The 25456-nt window shown below is 38.1% G+C and overlaps 1 protein-coding gene across 16 annotated transcripts in view; it reads right to left on the bottom strand.

Moving 5' to 3' along the window:
• PAM (peptidylglycine alpha-amidating monooxygenase) overlaps window positions 1-25456 on the bottom strand; it is a 275521-nt gene that overhangs the window by 103086 nt on the left and 146979 nt on the right. For all 16 annotated transcript variants that reach the window (XM_036307891.1, XM_036307902.1, XM_036307892.1 and 13 more), the window contains exons 5-6: window positions 18473-18530; window positions 6324-6411 (exon numbers count right to left, since the gene is read on the bottom strand). In XM_036307891.1, coding sequence (XP_036163784.1) covers window positions 6324-6411; window positions 18473-18530 — 146 coding nt within the window. The remainder of the gene's footprint in view (window positions 1-6323; window positions 6412-18472; window positions 18531-25456) is intronic.

Raw genomic sequence — 25456 nt, 5'->3', positions numbered from 1 at the left:
GAACCTCTTCACCTCTAATCCACGGGGAAACCATTCAGATGGCATGAATATTTTTAGACTATGCCAAGAACTGAAAAGTGCTAGCCTGTCATTTTACATTATCCAAACAAAGCACAACTGACTGTTAAAAAGTTCTCTCTGGTTGTAGCTGTTAAAGGCTATTTACAATCCAAGGTTACTCAGGGAAGATCAGAAATGATAACTCATTTTTTTTTTTTTGGCTAAAAAAGTTTTTTAAATTAAACTGTCAGGCCCTCAAATTAATAAGTCTCTGCCTTCTCTTCCAATTTTAATGCATTAAGTCTCTAACAGAACCACAGGAAAGTGGATCCAAAGTTCGAACGTTTCTTTAAGAAACACAACATAAAATCAACGGCATATGTAGAACACCCTTACCTTTCAAAATTGCATCCAGTGAGTCACGTATTCAAATTTCATTAACTGTTTTAGAAAACCACAGAACATAATTTCCCATTCAGACAAACCCTATGTGAATTTCAATGCAAAGGGTATCCATTAACATAGTATCAGGATACTTAATGGGAAAGCTAAACAAGAGCATTGCTGTATAAGCAGCAGCCTGATAAACAGTGCCACAATATCCATAACCCGCCATGAGATTAGAGAAGCAATAAAGTCCATATGAGCAGTGTGTCTGTTTTGTCCATGCCAAACTCTCAGTGCCTAACAAAGTGCTTGCACATAGTGCAATATTTTATTAATCAATATTTTACTAATAAATGAATAAGGATAATAACTACCACTTATTCAGTACTTCTATGTGCCAGGCACTGTGCCAAGCACATTATTTACATCCCCTTACTCTTCATAATGGCCCACCGAGGCAGGATTAATATCCCCATTTTACAAATGAGGAAGCAGCCCAATACAGGTTAAATAATATGAGTAATATTTATTACAGCTATCAAGTAGTAGAACTGAGATTTGAACCAAAGATGTTCTGCTTTTGAAGTTCTGGTTCTATGTTAAATGTTACATGTAAAAGTACTGTGCTATAATATTGCTATTTTGTTTAACATAAATACTATCTTCTGAGGCAAAAAAAAAATGTTCAAAATTATGTAATGTTTGTTTTTATTGAAACTGTCAAAATGGTTACATCCATGACATTCAATTTTCTTAAAGTTGACACTAGTGTACTGGGAATTAGTCAGTTGCTAAGAAACTCTTATCAACACCTCTAATCCAGGCACCTAAAAAATAGCCAAGAAATATGATCACTGGTGACTAGAAGTTAGAACAAGATGCCAAGTGTATTGTAATGATCTTTTATACTCTCCTGATATGCAATATAATATGAATATATTATAATATTAAAGTAGAATAAGGAAATGAGTACAATTAATTTTAGTCTAGAAAAATGCATGTCTAAACTCTGCTACTATACTCAAAGACACACTTTACAGTGTTTAGAACAAGGAAAAGGGTAGATTTTGGAGACTATATTATTTCTGTTTTATACTGACAAGGATGTTATGTATATTTAACTTTAGAAGTTTGTTATGTAAGAAAATAAGAGGGGATTGCAGAAGGCACAATGTGAATCTTACTGCATAGTGTACAGATGACAGGTAGCAGGATATGGAGTGGGTGCATAAAGGCAGCAAATATCATATTCAACCAGAGGATCATTGTCATCATGAGGGAGGCAAGGAAGTGTTAATAACATCAACCGACAAAAGAGTCATTTAAATGAGTAACCAAGCAGGGTGTTTCACATACATGCTTCTCTCTATATATATTTACGTACACGTTTTAGCTAATTTCTCTTTCCCTTCATTAGCATCTGTAACCCTGTGGAGATAGTGGCATTTAAAAAGACTCAGCAGGTGGTTAATAAATAGAAGCACTGGAAAGGGATTTAAGCTACAGCTTCATAGGATGGTAAAGTACTACCGCTTTAGCTGGAGAATGATTCCAAGTTAGAACGGCTAGAAACAGCCTCATTCAATCAGCTGGGATTCTTCTTCTCAAAAAAGGTCAAACAACCTACAGGAGCCACATTTCATTTGTAAAGAGTAGCTGGTCGTGATAAGCGTCATTAGGGATAGTTTTCAAATCAAAGATTAACTGCTATGACTAAATATAATTTTAGCGCTGCATAGAAGATCACGCCAAAGTACAAAACAGGATACATCAGCGGCCCGTTTACTTTAATCATGGAATATTATGAACACGATCCTGGGGTGGACAGTCATCAATTGCTTTAAGCCTTAAGTGCTGTGCTCTGCAGAATAGAGGTACACAGCCCGTAGGATCTCACACTACAAAAAGCCAGTACTCCAGGATTACCCCACATGCCAAAGCGATTTGTATGAAGAAAATACCACGCTTTTCAAATCCTGGAACTCTTTGTAGTTAACCATTGATTTTTAAAATTTTATCGTAAGAGTAAAAAAAAAAAAAAAAAAGTGGAGAAAGTTTTCATAAAGTAGATAAATGCAATATTTAAATTTCCAAGATTTCCTAAAATTTGCTATTTTTTTTAGTGGTGAGCGGTAATAACATTTTTATATCTAAATGACTCAGTTTTCACCACCTCATTTCCTGGACTGACCCTAAAAAGCCCCAAAGAGCATCTGCTCACCTATGGCTCCTATGTAGCCAGCAAATCTGGGGAACTGGGAATGCTCTGCTTTCAATGAAGCCTGCAAGCTCAAATAAAGCCCAACAAGTCATGGTGCTATTACTTCCCATTGGTCCCGAGATGGTTTAGTTGTTTCTTATAAGAGCCTGAGAAAGAAGGTGTGTGGGGTGCATCTGACAGGCACTCTTGCCTTCTTTACATGGGCCAGCAGAGCTGCTGCTTTTCCACCAGCTGGTCCTGATTTGCATCCTCGAGAGATATGTAAATTCGGAATTGAGCACCGGGCCCACTCTAACCATAAAGGGACCACCCTACAGTATATTAAAAGGTTCGCATCAATGTGTGCAATTTAAATGCACATGCATATAATTAACTAGACACATTACCAGTGTGAGCTGCTAATTTGGAATGAGACACAAAAGACTGGAATATGTGCAGAGGAAAAAAAAACTTTAAAATTAAAATGACTACATAATGAAAACTGCTTCATGCTGTGTCTACTATTTTCACGTAAACTTAATATAACTGTAAATATATTTTAATGAACAGTAGAAAGAGGCAATTACAAAGAGCAAAGGAGGGCACTGTAGCGGTGAAACATCATCAGAATAGCTCTTTGCCTCGATATTAAAAGTGCTGTTTGAAGACAGGGGATGAATTATAACTTCATAATTTCAGGGAAAATGTTTTACTTTATTAGAGACACAGACCTATTTGCCAACCTGCTGGCAACGAAAATAGAGCAGCCAAGTGAAAACAGAGAAACCTTATCTAACCAACAGTGAAGAGAAGAAATCCTAGCTTGATGTTTTGGTGTTAAAATATCCCAATATTAGCTTTTTCTTCTTTCACTAGAGCATCCTTATTTTTCCATAAAGATTTCTCTAGAGTGTGAATAGGTTTTTGATATTCTGAAGCATCAAAAACCATTATAGTTATGATGACCAAAAAATATAGGTGAAATTTGGAAATCTTTTAAGTACTGTCTGTATCTTAGAGCAACTGAAAATTAGATTTGCATCTGTAAAATGAGTGTGATAAATTCCACAACTTAGATATTTTAGATAAATAATGCAGGGCTTCAGACAGTGATAGATTTTGGTGCTGGTATTATAATTCATGTGGGACAGATAAGAGGCTAAGCAGCTGGAAAACATCCGCTGTCTGTTCCAGGGCTGAGCCTGTGTGGCGTTGGGGGTCAGGAACCGAGGATATACTTGTGAAGCAATTGAAAAGTTCATCCCATAAAATATCCCGAGAGCTCTAATTCTTTAAAGACCAATGAATTTTGCTAATATTAGGGGGGATAAAAAAGTCTATCCCATCTTTCAATGGAGAGTATGGCTGGGTTGCAGAAGTCAGTCGCCAGAAACAGTTTTACTTAATGCATATCTCCCAGTTTTCATATTGAACAGACAACGTATATATCCTACTTTTAAATGTCAGATGAACACTTTGGGCTAGGTTAAAAGGAGATGAATAACAGCATCGATTACTGTCCTTGTTTTATGGTTACAAAGTCAATTATAACAAGCCTATTGATTGAGTGGAAATATGGGCTGCCAGACAGATTTTTAAAATCTATTTAAAATGCTATGGGTATAATGTCATTAAGAATTCTAATTACTTAATGATGCAACCCAATGGCAAAAGGCAGTAGGCTGCCTGCTTGAGGTGATTCAACCACTGCACACATCTCCAACTCCCAATAATGATGCCTTTCAATGTGACTCAGCATTTGCATACAACTTATATGCATAGAACTATGGAATTTGTAGATAAATGGTCTAGTGAGAGTATCTTGATAAAATGAAAAACACCAGGGCCAACCCACATAGGACAGGTAACATGCCCAGGGAATCCAGACAGTGAGTTCATTACTCTTTCTTTCTACTATGCTGCCTTGCCAGTAATAATTTTAGCAAAATAGTATGTGTGTAGCATTTACATTACTCAAAATTACTGTTTTCACTTCCATTCACAATTTGCTTTGAGTTCTTTTTCCTCAACTTAGAAGTCCTTTGGATGTACTTAATATCAAAATAGTATATTAAAGAATATGAATAAATACTTTAAAATAGCCAAAATAATGTGTTTGCTCTAATATTCCCTTAACATGAGAACACTGAGCTAGCCTTAGTTCATTTTATATATTTTCCTTAATAATCAGAACCATAACAACATCTGACGTTTTACTTTTTCACTCATTCTTGTCAATCAGGGTGAAGCTAAAGCAGATTTTTCAAGTCTACATCCCTTCTAGCTATTTTTAGTCATTTGAATCCAAAGGTAAATTTTGCTAATTTCAGAAAAAAAATTTTTTTAAAAACATAAAAACCAAAGGATGTAATTTGTTAAATCAGATTCAGAAATGCTGTCAGAGAATAATCTTTTAATTCCAAAATTTATTTACAAAAATCTACTGGAGAGCAAAACTGTAATGGTGATATCAAAGGGTATTAACTGATTTGCGGACTCCATTTTTGCATAAACTCAGTCACGTGAGAGAGGTTCCTATGTGATATGCCCCTTTCATTGAATACTCAAGCCTATTAACAAATGCTTTCATGTTACTTGGTCCATGGAGATTTCTACTAATTGCCCTGTGCTTTTAACAGTTCCAAATACATATAACAATTGTTTATTATAAAAATGACTAGAAAGCAGTTGCCTTGAATCAGCCTAATGCATACTAGGATGTGCAGAGAAAGGTCTATCAACCTACGTGATCATGCAGAAACAGGACCATAAAACAGACCCCTTCGCAATGCGAAGTAAGACATACTAGTCATTCTGCACTGTTAAATATGTAACCGGATACTGACAATTGGTGCAAAATGTGAGGCTTAAAATGCACAGCTATTTTCAAAGTTCACTGACTTCTTATCACCAAAGAACAAAATGAAAGGGAAGCTCTCAAGCCATAATTATGCTGTAAGCTTCTGGCGGTAGAAAACATACCTATTTATCTTAGAACCTCCCACAGCATCTGCTGCCGTTCTGACATATAACAAGCACCTAATAGATGTTTATTGATTGTTCATGACTTGGTATTAAGGCTCACCACAGTGATTAAAATAAATTCTAAAACTGCAACAGTTACTTGAATAAATAAGACAGACACAGTGTGGTGAAATAGAAGTAACTGGATTTGGAACCAGACAACCTAGGGTTCAATCCTGGTCTGACACTAACTGGCTGTGTTACTTGAGCAGGTTACTGAGTCTCTGAGCTTCCAGCTCCTTGTCTGTAAAGGGAGGGTAATAATATCTGTTTTGCAGAGATGTTAGGGTAAAATGAAATGGTGTACACAGATCACCTAGCCTGGTATCTGGGATCAAAAAGTGCCAATGAATATAGCCAGGGTGATGTATTCACTAACTTAAAAAAAAACACACCAGAGTATCCATTATTATAATTTTTAGTCTTTCTTTTCAAGCTGCATGCATCTTGACACACACTCTCTGTGACAACAGACATCTCTTTATTAAGTCAATGTCAAAGACCGACGGACGTGCTCCAGAGCAGAGGAAATAACTGTGGTAAGCAAAACATGAGAATGACTTGATGCAAAAAAACAAAGGTCTTTTTTAAAAAAGAAAATATTCTGCCTGCTTATTAATCAATTGTAGAATACTTGCACAGGTGCTCTCTGTACTTATTAAACACACACATTTTCTACACCCCTTTCTACTGTAAGTCCATTATTCCTTACCAGTAACTTCCAGTGGACGAAGGCATGTTGCATCCAAAAAGTAACATATGATGGACAGTATCCATGCTGGCACGAGGTTTGAAGTCAACTGTTAAGAGAAAATAATACATGAATATGAATACAAGTTACACTTCCTTGTACAAATGTCACAAGAGAGTATTCAACAGTTCAAACAGCTGTATAACAAAGATATTTTGATGCTCTTAGGATAGAATGTCCTGACTGTATTAATTGTCTTATTCCTTAGGATGAGCACGATTTGATCATTTAATTTAGTACGATAGTAAACTATTACCTAACAAAAAGAAAATAATGAGTTAGTAGGTTGAAACTACACATACACCCACGTACACTTTTAAATGGAAGGCCCCTTTTAAAGTGATGAGAGCATTATGTGGGTATAAATGAAAGCTCCAGGCTATGGATTTACAATATATTTTGTCCAGATATCAGAACACTGGATGCCATAAAACACACAGCACCACACGCACGAAACAGAAACCACAGTGAGGGGTCAAACCTGAGCAAAAGGAGTCATAATGAAGTACAAGCTTATTACCATCTTAAAATTACAGAAGCCACTAGGATATGATCTGGAGAAACAATTTACTAGAGAGGCGGAAAATATATCTTTGTAAAAATACCCAGATGACGAGCGCTGTGCACTTGTTAAAGGGATACTGAAACTTACTCAATGTCCTGTCTCTTTTTCTCCTAATAATAGTGGTTGAAAGACATTAGAATAAACAAAGTCAGTTCAGAGGAAAAGCAAAGACAGAAATCAAAGATGAGTATACTATTATGGATGGTCAATATTGAGCACAAGCTCTCTTTCCTGATTTGAGTTTGGCTCATCTCCGTTAGTCTGCATTCAAACTGCTGTCTTATGGGGCAGTTAACAAGTCACCTTTACACAGAAAAATGCTAAATAGCCTCAAATGATCTTAATTCTCAGGTATGTGTAAAACTGTATCCTTTAGCTCTTTCTGTCTGGTTGATAAAATTAATAAAGCATCCTTTGCTGCTAAAAATATATATCCGAGGCATGCATATTTATAAAATGAAAAATGTTCTACTATAGCACCATGACTTGCAAAATGTGGTTGATCAGAAAACATAGGCTACCTACTAGGAGACAACTTGATTCACAACTTTCAGGGAAAAATAAAAAGCCTTTCATTTATTGTACTGGAAAGAAGAATTTAAAGTCTAAAAAAACACACCACATATCGTGAGATTTTTATGCCCCCATTTAAAAGACTAACAGGGGAAGGCTGGGATATGTACTTCATATAACCCGAGGCTTTGTTTTCTATTACAAAAGAACACAGTAAGCCTAGGAGATTAAAGAAGACATTTGGAAGGAAAGAATCAATTGGCAGTTACAACGGTTCACAAACCATAGAAAATCATATGGTTACCAAGCCTTAGTTTGTTAGCAAGAGAAACAGAAAGAAGAAGAGGGGTTCTATCTCCACAAACTCTCAAGCTGAGGGCAGGCTCTGCTTCCTCTCTCCCATAATCCTCTCGGGGGGGATCGTCCCTGGCAGAAGGAAAACTGAAAAAGTCCTGAGGTAGGCTTTTTGTCTCTGTCTTTTTATTTTGGTACTAGAGGCCTGGCACACAAAACTTGTGCACAGGTACGGTCCCTAGGCCTGGCCTGTGATCAGGGCCATCTTCCCTGGCTGCTGGCAGCTGGTCCTACTCCCCACTGCCACCCACCCCCAGTTCCCTGTTCGCCAGTGGGCAATCGGAGCCTGTGGGCTGGGGGCAGCTCCTGTATTGAGCGTCTGCCCCCTGGTGGTCAGTGTGCATCACAGCGACCAGTCGTTCCACCGTTCGGTTGATTTGCATATTACCTTTTTATTATATAGGAAGGCTGTGCCTCAGTGGTATGGGGATTACTTTGAGCTAAAGGCAACTGAGACCCTGCAGGCTCAAAGAAATTTCTGCCCCCCTCCCTTAACTGTCTAGATCAATTTAAATTAGGCCCATGAAGAGAGTCATTATCATAAATGACTTTCTACCTTTGTATATGGCAGGGCAAACTAACAACTGCTGAGCATGTGGTCTCCCTGCAATTACCTTCTGAAGCCCCAAGCTGCATTACTTCATCCATAGCTCAGACGTCTTATATACCCATATTTCCTGTCTGTCTATGAACCTAAATAGGGTCTCTGACTCTACATATGTAATTAAATATGGTCATTTTCTCTTGTTGATCTGTCTCGTGTCTATTTAATTATTAGATCACTGAGAGTAGAGGACAGTTCTTCCTCCCCCGTGGAAACAGATCAATATCTTTAAGTGGTAGTAAAAGAAAATTCCTCAGAGTTCCCTTTCATAAACACTCTCACTGACTCATACATCCTTTCAAAATCTCAAGATCTAATTTAAATGCTAAGTAAATTATTAGTACAGAGTGAAAACATGCACCCAACCAACATTTTCATATCCTAACGGAAGAGTATATTGACGTATTTGCATTGTTACAGCTCAAAATTCAATTTATTGCAATTGAAAAATACCTCCAGCAAAAAGAATGTCATATCAAAATGTAAATCTAAAAACAACAGTAGATACATAAAATAAAGCAGGACTGGGACAATTTCATCGCAGGGGTCAACTGGGAAAAGGCTGGCTGACAGGTTCATTTCCTGGGTTTCTCCATTTCTATGTATTATGTCTGGCTGAGCAAATCCAGACCCCGCCCTTCGTCAACAACAGTGAGCACCACTGAGTAGGCTGGAGCTTTCAACACTACACAAGACAGAATATGGAAAGATATTTTAAAAGCACACCTTAAAAGAAATCCCCTCTTCTTTCTTTTTCTCCCATCATACACCAAAGAAGTAAAGGATCCAAGGGGAAGAGCACTAGAGGCTAATAATGAAAACAACTGCACTTAAGTGTGTGATTCTGACAGGCAGAATAAACAAAGGCAGCCTAGGGATGGTGACAAACAGGCATTAACACAGCCTGGCGAGCATGCAAGGGGATGCTATATCTGATGAGATTAAATGTGCCACCGACTCTTCTAACTCAATAATAAGATGACAGTTGTTTAAGTGGAAATGGTACTTCAATCTCAGTGGCTGTTCACAGTTTAGATTGACTGAGGCAGAAGATCAGGGAAAATTTTATAGGCAAATAAGTGTGACTAAGTCCTGGGACCCAAATTCTCCTGAAGGACTAAAACTCCAAAAATAGTGACTCATGCATATTAATTAAAGGAAATATGATGACACACCGTGCACAGGTTGAAAGATTTCTCAAAGGATAATGCCATCTGAAATGAAAGACTTGAAAGTGTGTGTGTGGGCGACATATTGAGCAAAGAGATAACTGGGTCTATTTTCTGTAGTTCTAAGCAAAATTTGTTGTAACTGTATGAGGTTGTTGGGGATTTATGGCCTCTTTTAGCTAACATCAGACTACCATCAGGGCCATAAAATACACTAAGAATGTGAACTAAGACAGAATTTCATTTAACTCTTGGCTTCCTAGTTTTCCTTTTCAATAAGATATCCGGATCTGCATGTCAAAATTTGACATATCTTCCAGACCCAGGACGTGGAAAGACTTTGAAGAACACATATAGCCAAGTGGATGAATGAGCGATTAAGGAGATATCCATGTACATATAACCAATCCTAAATTACCGCTGATAATGTGGAACACCCTCTTTAGCTAACAATACGCAGTAGGGGAATACCATAGGCCAGTGGTTCCCAACCTTCCTAATGCCGCGACCCTTTCATACAGTTCCTCATGTTGTGGTGACCCCCAAACATAAAATTACTTTTGTTGCTGCTTCATAACTGTAATTTTGCTACTGTTATGAATCACAATGTAAATATCTGATATGCAGAATGCATTTTCATTGTTACAAATTGAACATAATTAAAGCATAGTGATTAATCACAAAAACAATATGTAATTATATATGTGTTTTCCAATGGTCTTAGGGGATCCTGTGAAAGGGTCGTTTGACCCCCAAAGGGGTCGCGACCCACAGGTTGAGAACCGCTGCTATAGGCTTTGATAATTAACCTATGGAATAAAAAGGAATTGGTTTGCAGATGCAAGTTTGGATCTCCAGAACTTAGGCATTCTAGAATTACTGTGTGGTTTAGCATTAGAGATAATTGTTGTTAACTCTATTTCTTTTTTCCTCTAAGTGGGGAACATATTATATGCAATAAAACGTTTATTTTGCATACTGTGGATATTTTTCCATGTTTCGAAACAATTTCTATCAATAGTACTTTTCCCTTGGTTTTGTGCATCAATTGTACCTTGTTCAAAATACAGGTGCCCAGCATCAATGAGAGGTCAGCCCTGCCCCTTCCTTTATCAATATTTCATTCAAGTCTCCCGAGGTCATTACAGGCAAGTGTACCTTTGAAAAGCTTCACAGATGAATAACAGGGGATTCTGACTACAATCACCATTTTTAGTGCCTGAATATATTGCATAGTGTGAGCATGCTAAGAATTCAGTTCATTCATCTTAGTTAACTTGGACTGCCTTGCTCTTTTATGTGCATAGGACAAATAGTAAAAACAAGGTTTCTTTCAAAATAAATATATAAAAAATGTTCCTGAAGGTAAAAGTTAGTTGATCCTTTAGAATTGTTTCAATATTGAGAGAATAGAGAGGTGTAAGGTTTAAGAAACAATAATGTGAAGAAATTGTCATAATGAAAAAAATTACAGGCAGGCCTCCAAATTTTAGTATCACTCACATAAAAATGTCTTTATTTCAAAAAAAAAAAATAAAGATTATACTTCAAAAACCATTCTTAAGAACTGAAGATAATGCTCTAAATTGTAACTTAAGTGTAGGATATGATCAGCCTTAATGTGCGTCGTCTTGCAGTTGAGCCAAAAGGTTCAGAAAAATGTAAAGCTCACAGCAATACTGCCCATTGAGCAGCATGTTAAAACCCCCGGCAATGGCAGATTATATTATCTTCTACCAGCTCCCCGTGTGCCCATAAAGCAATTCTACACAAGCAGAAAGACCTTTTGCTTGAATATTTTAATCAGAAAATTTAATAGAGAAATTGTCATTAACTCTCGCTAGCATGGACAATAATACACAATTCAGAAAGCATCCTTAATGTGGTTTACAAGGACTTTAAGCTACTGTTGCCAAATTATCCAAGAAATAAGATACCCGAGCAAGTCTATAAATTGAACACAAATTAAAAATGCAATAAAATAACCCTTACTTGCAAATAAAGAAATTTTAGCCCATGAGGGGGAGGAGGACAGGAGTGGGCTGGAAGAGGTTAATGGGGGGAAAAGGAGGACCTATGCAATACTTTCAACAATAATGATTAAAATAATAATAAAAATAAAATAGAACTCCTAGTTTTTTTAAAAAAAGGAATTTTAGCACAAAAAGAATAAAACTTCTGGATGATATACCTTTTAAAACTGAACTTCTTGGCATTTGCCAGAACCAAGGAAATACTCCATAAATACACTATCAGTCAGGCTATGAAAGATACAACAGCAGAAGCTCCATTAAGCTCAGTTTTTGTGATGTCACTCCTACCACAGTCCCCTATTAATTTCCTCCAGAACTGAATCCATATCCTCCCTCTTGCCTTTCCAGGTCATGCATGATATTGCACCTGTCTGCTAGCCCACCACGTTTCTAACATGACCGCTGCCAGCCTGCATTCGCACTCACATCAGGCAGCCCATCTCACTCAAGGGCCAGAATCACTACCATTTACTGAGGGCTTACCCGATGCCAAGCTCATTTACTTCTCACAACCACCACAGGAGCGGTCTCTATTCCCTCCCACAAATGAGCCTGAGAGAGAGGCCCAGTAACTTGTCCTCGGCCATGCAGCTAGCAAGGAGTGAGGCTCACACTCGTGTCTGGCGTGCTCCTTCATTGTTCATACCATTGGCCGCTGGGATATTCTCCTCCCCTCTGCAGACCTTCCCCGATCCAGATCAAATCTTGCCTCTCTCTCTCTCTCTCAGGAAATTTTCTCTGAATAGAAAAATTCATACTGATCTTTAGAGAAGTTGCCCCCCTTCCCCCATGAAATAGCTGAATCGGCTACTTCAGCATGACTGTCAAAGCACCACAAACCCTCACCACCGAAGGACATTTACACAGCAATTCTGATTCAAACCCAGGATTTCTGAATTGACCATTTTACTGGGGGTGGGAAATGGTGGCATTTTGATATTATTGCATTAAAACAACTATGTCCTATATACTAGGAGCCCAGCGCGCGATTGGAAATCCCATGGCACCCACCCACCCGCCACCCTGCTTTGACACCCAAACCTGTCCACGCAGAGCTCTAGCGCGCCTAGCCCAGCCCCCAAACCCTCTGGCCTTCTCTGGCCGCTTCAAGCCCTGCCCTCAGTCCCTACAGTCACCTCGGGCTGGTCCTGCCTCCCCGCTTCTGCCCCATCTCCAGAGCAAAGCGCAGGCTCCACCCCATCATGGCGCCAAAGGAGAGCTGGAAGCCTCCCGCCTGCTGCGCTGCGCTCCTTCCCCTGGCAGGTGGGCTGCGGGGCACTCAGGGTGTGAGCGGTGGGTGGTGAAGGACTGGTGAGGGGGGCTCTATGGGCTCTCACCCCTGCCCTCCCCAGCACAGGATGGTCCTGCCTCCTCTGGGCACCTCCTCGCTTCCGCCCTGACTCGGGAGCAACACCCCAGCTAATATGCTAATGACCTGGTCATTACCGTTTCGGGGTATCAACCATTAGCATATAAGCTCTTTATTAGTATAGCTATATATATATATATGGCATATAACATTATAATTGTTTTATGTGTACAACATCATTATTTGATATTTGTATATATTGTAAAATCATCACCAGAATAAGTCTAGTTAACATCCATCAGTTCTGTTTTGATAATCTCTAGATGTATCTAATTAAAAACTTTCCTAAATCTCAGCTATATAAAATACAATAAAATTCCTACTTCTCTCACCTCCCCTTTTTATTACTTGAGAAAACCCTGAGTTTTGTTGAGGGTCATGTTGGAAACATGGGCATTTGGGTGACCTAAGGATAGAGGACATTTAAGAAATACTTTGAAACAAGGTCCAAAGAAGCAGCTTCTCCTTCATGATATGACCAAGCAAATTAGGTTTTGTCTATTCATCAGAGACCCTAGTATAGAATATCTTATTAGTGCTATCTCAGCTCTCTCCACGGAGCTTTAACTATGGAACTAGAACAGCTTCCTAAGGTGCCTGCTGGAAGGTACCCAATGGTCATGTGGGAGACAGAGACTACATTATTCATGTTGAGGAAAATCCTAGGTGAAAGCAAAAAGGTGACATGGGGATGGGGACTTACACACACACACACACACACACACACACACACACACACACGTGCGTGTGCGCTTTTATTTACTGCTGTCAAAGCCATAAAATGAGGATATATGAGCATTATAACTGTGTCAGACCTTGATCTTTATAGTCACACTATGTACTAACCCATGAACATGATCAAAATTAAGTTGTCCCTGCAGGTTTTGAAGTATCTCAGCATCTTAACGTGTGCTTTGTTTAAGAAAGGCCACATTTGGAAATATTCAAGTATAACTGTGCAATTCTGCAACAGAAATTGTTCTACATTTAAGAGAGGAACCCAAGAAAACAAAAAGCAACAAATCATTAAATTGATTTCATCTGTTTCTACATTCCATGGCTTCTATCTCATTTGTATAGTGCATTTTGATAGATAGGGACTTGCCATCATTCACTAAGGAAAAGACACATTTATTTACTGGTCATCCATGTGAGGGAAAGCAAGTGAATGGCGATGACAGTCAAATTTCTTGGCTGAATGGGCTGCTGTCAGAGCCAATTCCTCTGAGTGTCTGTAAAACACCTTTTAGACAGCCTCACAGTTCAGTGGTCAAATGCAGATTTATCAGACCTTCACCCATCCCAATTCTGGAATTTTTTAGTAAAACAATAAACAAAAGCAATGCTCTAGGGAGAGCTATGATTTTGTTCAAAATGTACAAATTATACTTATCTTCATTCTAGTATTTCCTCAAACACCCACTTTAATTCATACTTAATAATTCAACACAGACAAATGAACACATCAAATACAGTGTATGCTCATATGTAAATATGAAGGCAATGCACATATAAGTTCCATGACAACTATGATGGTGTTTTCTCAAAATTAAGAAGTATGTTTATACTAGAGGCCTGATGCACGAAGATTCGTGCAAGAATGGGCCTTCTTTCCCCTGGCTGCTGGCACCGCCTTCGCTCTGGCCAGAGCCACCTTTCTGCCTTCCCACTCTGCCCAGAGGCCCTGAGCAGCTGGGGCGGTGCAGAACGCCTGGATTGACACCATGGCAACAACACAAGCATCCCGCCCCACTCCTGGCGCTTGTCGCCTGCATATGCAAATTAACCCGCCATCTTTGTTGGGTTAATTTGCATATGCACTCCTGATTGGCTGGTGGGTGTTGCGAAGGTATGGTCAATTTGCACATTTCTCTTTTATTAGTGTAGATATAATGAATTACCTAATTAGTCACACAACCATAAAGCCCGATTTATGATTTTTTTCAAATGCAACTTTGGTTTTTAACACTATCAAGAGACTGTTTTAGTCTTAATAAGCAATCTGAATTGTACTCTTCCTTTTGTGATTCCCCCCCCAGAAATCTGAAAAGCAAAAGAAGAAAGTCCTTTTCATATGTTCTGACATGCGTAGTCATGCCTTCCAGAATTCTGCCAGGCTGGGGTTTCCTTGAATTTGTGTCACACCTCACATCCCCGTTAACTGGCACACAGCAGAATTTATGAACAAGTGGCTTTTCTTAAAAAATACATATTTCTTTACATTCACAAAAGAATATAATTTAAGGCAAAAAGGTAAATTGGCTACTATTCAATATGTTGTTGCCTTAGAAAATGGCCAAACAAACAAAACACTTTTTCAGTGTTCACTCGTGTATTAAGCAATTACTGAGTCCCTACACACCCCGTGGCACATGTCCTGCTAGCATTCAAAAATTTTAAAGGCATAGATAATAAAAGCAGAAGGTATAAAGTGAAAAAAGTGACTTAAGAAATGAATAAACAAAGTATTATAGGTCTTTACAAGTCTTCATTTCCAATGATATGGCACCCTGCAACCTAGAATTTAGGACAACCCACAAAAAGGCTTCATTCATGAAAAAGCCTTGTTACCACTACCAAACTTTCACTTTGGGAGTCAGGAAAAGTTATGTATGATCACTCTCCCAACATACAATCTAAACATGCAAGCCCTTTTCCTTTTGCAAATCTTTAAGATTTCATGTGTATTGGGTTTTATTTCATAAGATGGCTCTTATTTCTTTCATGAGTTTTACTTAGTTGTGGGCAAAATTGACCAGTGTGTTCCCAGTAGGGAGTGAAGGTAAGGGAATGAAAGAATAATTATATTTGATGTGAGGAAGACAGAGATGTGCTAGTACTGTATTTCAGTTCCATCTATCCACTTGATAACTTCTTTTCTTTCTTCCCTGTACCACTCTCTTCACACCCAAATCTGTTAGGATTTAAATAGCATACACATAGGGTAGCAAGCAAAAAGCGAGGGATGTTCCTTAACCTCTCTGACTCTGTTTCCTCTTTGGTAAAATGGCTTAAAAATACAGTGTCTGGCAGGCTATCGGTAAACAAGGGCTGGTGGTGGGCTGATTATATGAACACAGATTCCATACAAACTATTGTCCTAACACCAAACTAAATCAAGAACGCTGATGTTCCTGTCTCTGTTTCTCTAACTCTGAAATGGGACTAACTTCAGGGTCATCCTAAGAATTAATGAGATAATATATGCAACATTTCTTTTAACTTAATCCCTTATATAAGTAATTTGTGGTACTTCTCTTTGGTTTTCTATTTTAGGTGCCTCCACCTAAATTTCTGTGGTTGTTGGATTATGCAAATAATGGTAATCACAAATCACCTGGGGGTAGTACATTAAAGGACTCACATTGAAAATGAAACAAATGTTTACAAAAAGGGACAAAATCTTTAATATTCATACAATCCTCCCAGCCATAAAGAGAAGAAATACTAAAATGACTTATTAATCGTATAAGATCCTTTAAGGACCTTAGAACTGGGAACAGTTTAATCTTAGAAGAGAGTTGCCTGAGAAGATGCAGAAATGTTTAGTACCCTAGTTCTACAATAACCCTTTATGTGTCTCCTGTGAGTATTTTTCTTGACTGAATATATTCACTTGTACTTTTCAATTTTAAATTATGTAAAAGCAAACACATTTATATTAAGAGAGCAAAAACATATTCCAGGACATATATTTATAGTCCTTAGCTCTGAAATCATGTACCACTACTAACCTCCAGAAACAAACCAGTAACCAGTATTAATGTGAGACCTGTGGTTCTGTTGTGAAACATGACCTTCATGTTAATACAGGTGTGCAGAGTGGCCTTCGTTCAAAGCAAGTGTGAAACAGGAGGAAGCAAGACTATCTCTGAACTTGCACAGAGAAAACATAAAATTAGTAAGGAAAAAAACCTTCACGTAAAATTCTTTTTATGAGTAACTAGAGGCCTGATGCACGAAATTCATGCAAGGGACTTGGACCTCACAGCCATGGCGACTACCTCGGCCCTCGCAGCTGCGGCTTTGTCTGGAAGGTTGTCCGGAAGGACGTCCAGAAGGTTGTTCCACTGCCTGGTCTAATTAGCATATTACACTTTTATTATTATAGATTATTATTTTCTCACAGACTGCCAAACATGTGGCTATGAAATGAGGAGATTTTTAATATTGACATTTTAATTAGTTATACCTAAATCACATTTGGTGTTGCTCAGCATACTACAATTAGGAATCTAAATTACTTTTCTGTCTCTAGAGTTAAAAAGTTCAGGATCTGGGAACACTGTCCTAACTTTTTTCTTGATGATGTTTAATTATTACACAGAATAACAGCAATCAGGCAATGGTCAACTTCTGTCAACTTCCCAAGGTCTGATTTTCATCTTTAGCTATTAACCATGGAGGAAATTCTGTTTAGAGAGTTTGTTATAGGTGTATTTTCTGTTGTGATTACCACCAACGTATGTGGGGGGAAAATAAAGGCACACTGCTCTGGCCTTACAGGTCTACAGTGCATATTCCTGTTAGGAGCACCTCATGGAAACTCATCCTCCGCTGGCTCCAAGGCTACTGTACACATTGTATAATCCAAATAATAGCTGCTTCAGACAGCCCACTTGAAGATTAGTTTCAAGGGACCGAAGTACAACCCTCATTATCATCACTTTCTATCCAAAACCAACAATTCAAACCAGAAAAGTGAAGTAGGAGGAAAAAACAAATCCATGAATAATTTGCCAATCATACCTCTTCCCTAAACAGTTAAGAGTCTGCCATAAGGCAGGTCTAAATTAAAACAACCTAGATGAAAACAGATGGCGCTTTGTCATTTTCCTATTTCATTTGAAGATCCAGTTAGGGAAGGGCTTGTCATTTACAAGTCCTCTTATTCTGTAATACAGACAACAAGAACAACATTCCTTCCGTCCTCCCACCATTCCTCCTTCTCTCTCTCTCTCTCTCTCTCTCTCTCTCTCTCTCTCTCTCTCTCTCTCCCTCCCTCCCTCCCTCCCTTCCTCCCTCCCTTCCTTTCTTCCTTCCTCCTTTCCTCCCTTCTTCCTTCCTCCCTTCCTCCCTTCCTACCCATTTACCTGTCTAACAGGTAAAATATTACATTCTCCAATGTTGATTCTAAGTGCATTCGATTTACAGCATGACCCAGCAAGTAAATAAACAGTCTGTTGAGTGAAGCAGAATTAAGCATCCAGCCACAGACAGAAAGTCAATACAATACAAATGGGACCACATGGTATTGGCAGCCATTGACATCTGCATGCAACTGCTTAACTACTATTACTCATGCATCTCTCCAGATACAGTTTGTAATCCTATATCTCAGTGGCTCTCGCTAGTTGGTTTCCACATTAGGCATGATAAATGCATTTTAGAAACTGACAGTAAAAGATTAATACGCTCATAACCATCAAAGAGGACCTTTCACTGATTTCAAATAGCTTGCCCTCCCTTTAAATGCCAACCACTACCCCATCCAATTACTTACTCACGAAGGCTTCCTCATCCGTTGGCAAACGCATTGACATGCAGAAGTATGTATCAGACTGTTAAGGAAAGAAAGACAAAATTCAAATTAAATTGCTGCTAGTCAAGAAGAAATAATAACGAGTCAAAGCACAGGTTATATGGCTGAGAAAGAACTACTAGAGCAGACAGGTGAAGTTGCCTGCCACACACTGGGTGCCAGGTTCATAAAGGGGCTAATGCTAGAACTTAGGTAGTCTAAAAGTTTTTCTAAGACTCTTCAAATCCTATTTATAAAACCAATTACCATGAGCAATATTTCTAGTATGGCACAGTAAAAAGGAAACATTTTAGATGCTTATATGAAGAGTGATACAATTTATTAATGCATCTGATTTTAAAATGCTAGAAAATTGGTTTTGAACATATTTGCTATTTGAAAAATTAGGAATTTAATTTCCTTATTCACTTTACAATTGTCCAAAATGTTAACTAGAAAAGTACAATGAGTAAAAGTTGGTGTTAAAATATATTATACTAGAGGCCCGGTGCATGAAATTCATGCACCGGGGAGGGGTCCCCTCAGCCCCGCCTGCACCCTCTCCAATCCCAGACCCTTCGGGGGATGTCCGACTGCCGGTAGTCAGACATCCCTCTCACATCCTGGACCACTGGCTCCTAATTGCTCACCTGCCTGCCTGCCTGGTCTCCCATAACTGCCCGCCCCTCTGCTGGCCTAATCACCCCTCACTGCCCACCCCCCCCATCGGCCAGGTTGCCCCCAACTGCCCCTCCCTGACGACCTGGTCACTCCTAACTACACCCCCCCGCCAGCCTGGTTCCCCTTTACTGCCTGCCCTGCTGAACTAGGCACCCCCACTACCCCTTCTGCCAGCCTGGTCACCCCCAACTGCCTCCCCCCCCCCACTGGCCTGGTCACCCCCAACTGCCTCCCCCCCCCCCACTGGCCTGGTCGCCCCATGCAGCCTGCTTGTTCAGTCATTTGGTCGTCCCTCACTAACCCCTCTGCTGGCCTGGTCGTAGGTAGCCATCTTGTGAGGATATGAGGGTTAATTTGCATATTACCTCTTTATTATATAGGATTTGGTTGTTCTTCTTTATTTTAAACATTTTATGTAGTTTATTAAAGAAATCAACATTAATTCAATTATTCTTTCTTTTCTAGTTATTGGTCTTTTATCTAAATGACTACTTTTCTGCTATCAAATATATTAACATCAAGAATTTTTAGTAGTAAAAATTGCAATTTAAGGGGAATGAGCTTCTTTTGATCTATGCATTCTTCTTCCTTAACGGAAATCCATATTCAGTAAAGTATGTGCTATGGTTGATAATATACCAAATACAAATAGAGACAACTCATTTAATAATTCATACTTCATGGATTATCACTGCACAGTGCTGGATCAAGAGACTACACAACATGAATAGAGATCATATGGGTTTCTCTAAACCTACTGGTTAGCATCAAAAGACTGTAGAATTGTACCTCTTATTTTATTTCTGTGTTGAGATTCAAGGAGGTTCAAATACACATAAAGCAAGTACATTATAATTTGAAAAATTATAGAAATATGGTTCAGTCTTCATTTCTACTTTGGTATATGCCATTTTTTCTCATTTGAGAAAACTGTTTCATTTCTTAAAAGACTTCATAATTATTTCAATTCACTCTTATTTTGCTAAGTAGGAAATATTGAAGGTTTCACAATAAGGAAATTATGCCACATAAATACAGGAGATGTGAACTGTGTATCTAAAACCCACGAAATATACTGGCAAAATCATGCTCAAAGATCTCATAATCATGTACAAGATTGCTCATAAATATTTTCCAATCTCTGAATTACTAATTTACAAAATATTTCTACTCTGTTCTAACAAAAAAATAATAAGCTCAAGATTCTTTTCTATTTGCTCATCCTTGGCCATGAGTAAATCACTACCGGAAGATACTTAGTGACTACTACAGCTGCTATTGTTACCATTACTATTTCTAGCCAACAGTTATTGAATGCTTATAATGTGCCAGGCATGGTTCTCAATGTTTTATTTGTATTATATCATTTAATAAATAAAGCAATCCAATATGACAGATAATCTGCATTATGAACTCCATTGTAAAGATCCTAAGAAAGACAACATTAATTGAGAGCTTAGTATGTGCCACTACTGTTCTAAGCACTTCACATGTATTAATTATTTTATTCCTTAAAACACATTCTTATGATATAGGTAATGTTATTATCCCCATTGTAGAGATGAGGAAACTGAGGTAAACCAAGGTTACGTAACTTTAGTTTATTCTAACCAAAACCTGACAATAGGCAGATAGGCTTCTGAACACCCTTCTTATTAGTGCAGTTACTTAAGAAAGTTGGCAACTAATCTTTTCTCTGTCTCTTTGAGATCTAAAGCTCCTACCACCTGGAACTGTCTTCTCACACTCAAGGAAGTAACTCTGCTCTGATTCTCAGCCAGGGAATGCCTGTTCTAACTTACATCACTGCTTCCTCTCATAAAGATAAGAGAAGTTTGTTATTCCTCTGGTTAAGTGCCAAGTCACGTGGACCAATTACCCCAACACCCCTCAGTCCCTATCTCTTAACACACCCAGCCTTTAAAAGGTCTCCTGTCTTTTGTGTCAGCAAAGCTGAGTTCAGTTTACACCTCTTCCCTATTGCAATAGTTAACATTGAAGAAGTCTGCCTTACCACTTTACTATCCACCTAGTTTACTTTTGACACTAACAAGTGCAGGAGCTGGGATCTGATCTGACATCAGTAGTCTGACTAACAATGCATTACAGATCATTCAAAACAATGTGAACAATTAATGACTTAAAGGCAAATATAAAAAATAAATTTAAAGTAGCAAACTATATATTTTTAACAAGAAAGGATCCAAAGGTTGCAATGTAATGCAAACCAAATAAAAGTTGTTTTAAATTTGGACTAATACTTTTTGGTTTTATTTTATCTTTGATTTTATTATAAGCCTCCTCAAGTTGTTTTTGGAATAGACAAGTTATAGTCATAAACAGAAATATGAAATTCAGCAAGTGGGTTCTTTTGATAAAAGAAAAAAACAACTAAGCAAAACAATGGTTACACACATAAAACAAGGGAAACTATTACTTATATTGAAAACTGATCCGATCCATATAATAAATCTTGTTCTTATCATCAGCTAAGCAATTTAAAATGACAGAATAACATGGGAATGTCATTCTTCAAACAGTTTGTATTTCTTGGTTTATAACTTCTGTATTAATGAGAATGTGTTCAGATTTCAATGGTTTCTTTACTGTTATGTTAAAATCAGTTTAAAGAAGAAAAAAGTAGAGAAAGAAAAAGCTTGACCGGTGTGGCTCAGTTGGTTGGAGCATCGTCTATACATCAAAAGGTCTCAATTCCTGGTCAGGGCACATACCCAAGATGCAGGTTCAATCTCTGGTAGGGGCATGTATAGGAGGCAACCAATCTATGTTTCTCTTTCACACTGATATTTCTGTCTCTCTCCAATTCTTCCTTTCTCTCTCTCTAACTCTCCCTGTCTCTTTCAAATCAACAAAAACATATCCTTGGGTGAGAAAAAGAATAATAAGAAGAGATAAAGGAGCTACTCTGCAGAATAACTAGTCTGCAAAATTATTTTGTGAGAGCAAAGTCAAAATTAGGCATTGCATCAATGGTCTACCATATAAAGTGTGTCCCAAAATTCACGCAAGAAGTAATTTTGACAGAAACACAGGTTTATAATTAAAAATTGTAAATTTTTTATTGATTCATAAAGTATACAGTATAGGGTTATGTATGGCCATAGCACATCGGGTAAATGGCCTCCACAGCTTTGCTGGCACATATGCATCTTTTGTTGAAATTTTCCATGACCGTTTTGCATAAATGTGGCTGAATTTCGATGAGGCTCATTTTCATCTTGATGGCTTGGTTAATCGACAAAATTGTTGCATTTGGGGTTCAGAAAATCCACGAGTGATTGTTGAGAAACAAATGCATCCACAACGTGTCACTGTTTGGTGCAGATTTTGGGCTGGAGGCATCATCGGACCATTCTTTGAAAATGTGGCTGCTCAGGCAATTACAAAAGAGTGTGTATGTGTCAGCAAAGCCGTGGAGGCCATTTACCCAATATGCTATTCCATACATAACCCTATACTGTATACTTTATGAATCAATAAAAAATTTACAATTTTTAATTATAAATCTGTGTTTTCTCTCAAAATTACTTCTTGCGTGAAATCTGGGACACACTTTACCATTATACTACTATTCTGATTGAGGATTTTACTCATGAGCCATTTTTCAAGATAAAGAATAATTCTCTTAAAAGAAAAAAAAAGTGAAATTTTTTTTAAAAAAAATAAGTACATTAAAGATACAGTGTGGCCCAGCTGGTGTGGTTCAGTGGTTGAGCACTGACCTATGAACCAGGAGGTCACAGTTCGATTCCCAGTCGGGGCACATGCCCGGGTTGCAGGCTCCATCCCCAGTGGGGGGGTGTTGGAGGCAGCTGATCAATGATTCTCTCTCTCTCTCTCTCTCTCTCTCTCTCTCTCTCTCTCTCTCTCTCTCTCTCCCTTCCTCTCTAAAATAAATAGAATATATTTAAAAATACAGTGTGGATCAAATCAATAATTAGCTTTCAGCTGAAAGCTCTGAAGACCACAGTTCAATAGAACAGGGACTAGCTAAAGGTATTTAATTCTTTTTTTCTGCAACTGTAAAAGGTACCAGTAATTTTGATCTGGAGTATTCTAGTTCCATAGTTTAGTTTCTAGAATTAGGTTGACAGCTTAAGATCCAGGAGCTCAAGATCCATGTAAAAAAAGATACACCCCAAAGAGTCATTTACCTGGCACAACTGGAGAAGCCTACACTTAAAGATGCTGCAGGGCCAAGTTCTGTCTCCCTCTGACTGGCTGAGTATGAGGAGAACTCTTTTTTGTTCATGTTCTTCTCCCAATTGTTCCCTGAATGGTCTAACAAGCACTGCAACTTTTTTTTTTTTTTTTTTTACAGAAATGGGAACAAATTCACAGAAATGTTTTTGATCTACCTAAGGCCACCCAGGTAGGTAGTGTCAGAGTTAGGAATAAAAGTCTTTGAGTTTATGCCTTCATGACTATTACAGATAATTATACATCTTTTTTGCTACTTACTAATTTTTTTTTAAATTTTTCAATTACAGTTGCTATTCAATATTAGTTTCAAGTTTTAAACTAGTTAAATTGTGATTCTGGAGAGTTTTTCCACCTTTATACCTCTGTTTTTTGTAACTATGAGACTAAATCCTATATTTTAAATAACATTTAAGGTTCTTCATAAGTAAATGAACAACTATTTTTTTTTAATAGGATGTGTAACTTGAAGAATGGATAGGGCAATAGCCTTTCCCAAACTATTATGAGCTCATCAAAACAGATTTATTTCTATAGCATGTCACCATGAATAGTTGCTTTACATTTAAATTCCATGCTGTAAGCAGTTGGTTTAAGAATTTAAGACTATAATAATGTGTTACCACATAGTTAACTACCACCAACCCTGGGAATGCAAAACACACACACACACACACACACTAAAACCTCCTGAGGCAACAATATTAAGTGGAATGATACATTTCTCAAAGTAATAAAATCATGACATCACTAATATGTGCAAGTAACCAGTTGTGTTTTTCATTTTTGCAAGATGAACACTAGGAACAATATTTAACAATGCCCCGATTAGGTAAATATGACCCCACAACTTCTGTCATTCAACAAGATAAAAAGATTCAAATGACTTAAACATACAATTGGTACTTAGCATATGATACCTTGAGGGAGAACCCTGGTTGTGCATCGTACTTCAATCTAGAAGATTTCCATCATAATTATTTCCCATGATAACGCTGCCATATAGGTATTATTGACACTCTTTTAATGATGGAAAAACTTAAGTTCGAGAAGACAAATGAATTGTTTGTGATTTAAAAAAGTTCTGGAAACTGATGAAATGGAATATGAACCCAGTTCACTAAAGCACTTCTCTTTCCACTATGGGAAGACAGATATTAAAAAAGGGGGAGAGGTGGGCAGAGAATAATCAAAGAAGTTATACCAGTATGTATGTATGCATAATCCATGGACACAGACAACAGTGTGGTGAAGGCCTGGAGTGGGGCAAGAGCCAGGTGTGTGTGCGTGAGGGGAGGGGAATGAGGGGAAAATGGGGGACAGCTGTAATACTCTCAACAATAAATATAAATTTTTTAAAAAGGCTATTTTCAAGACCTTTTAATATTTGAAAAGAAAATGACAGTTCTTAGGCACAATGTTAGTTGTTTTCTTGATTAATGGGAGAAATAAAGGAATCAAAGATGTATAAAATTTAATGAGTTTTTGTTCAAGTCCTCGAAATTTCCAATAGCACTTGAAAACATGTCATGAAAGCTTGTCAACGAACTGCAAAAAGCCAGACTAGAGCCACAGCTATCTAATTCTGTCATTATTTTGATTCTGCAAAGTAAACTATTGGAAAACATATACATAAATCAGATCAATGTTTCTCTCTAACACATTCTGAAGACACAAAAACAGCACCTTACTGCCCATCAGAGTAGTTCCTTCGTTCGAATACCCTGTCCTAGAAAGGATGCTTCTATAATCCACCCCAAACTACCAGCACAGCCTTTCACCGTTTTCCATATATCATCATCATGAGCCCTCTTTTCCTCTCTCTGGGAAGGACACTGTAGTTGAGGTCGGTACCAGGGGACTGTCTATAAAATACTGTAGGTTCAAACTGCTAGCATAATGCTCAGCTGCACAGAAAGGGAGGCATACCCTATGAGTGTACACAGCCAGGCTCCCGGTGCTGTCTGCTGTGGCACATCAGCCAAATCTGAATCGAGAGGGACATGGTCTCACTGATGCCTCTTTACTGCTCCTGAAAAAGCACATTTTTTTCTGACAAAAGAA

This window comes from Myotis myotis, unplaced genomic scaffold (genome assembly GCF_014108235.1).
Source record: "Myotis myotis isolate mMyoMyo1 unplaced genomic scaffold, mMyoMyo1.p scaffold_m19_p_5, whole genome shotgun sequence".
Taxonomy (NCBI): Eukaryota; Metazoa; Chordata; class Mammalia; order Chiroptera; family Vespertilionidae; genus Myotis; species Myotis myotis.
The sequence above is the reverse complement of the archived record's forward strand: the minus strand, read 5'-3'. Positions and strand labels throughout refer to the sequence as shown.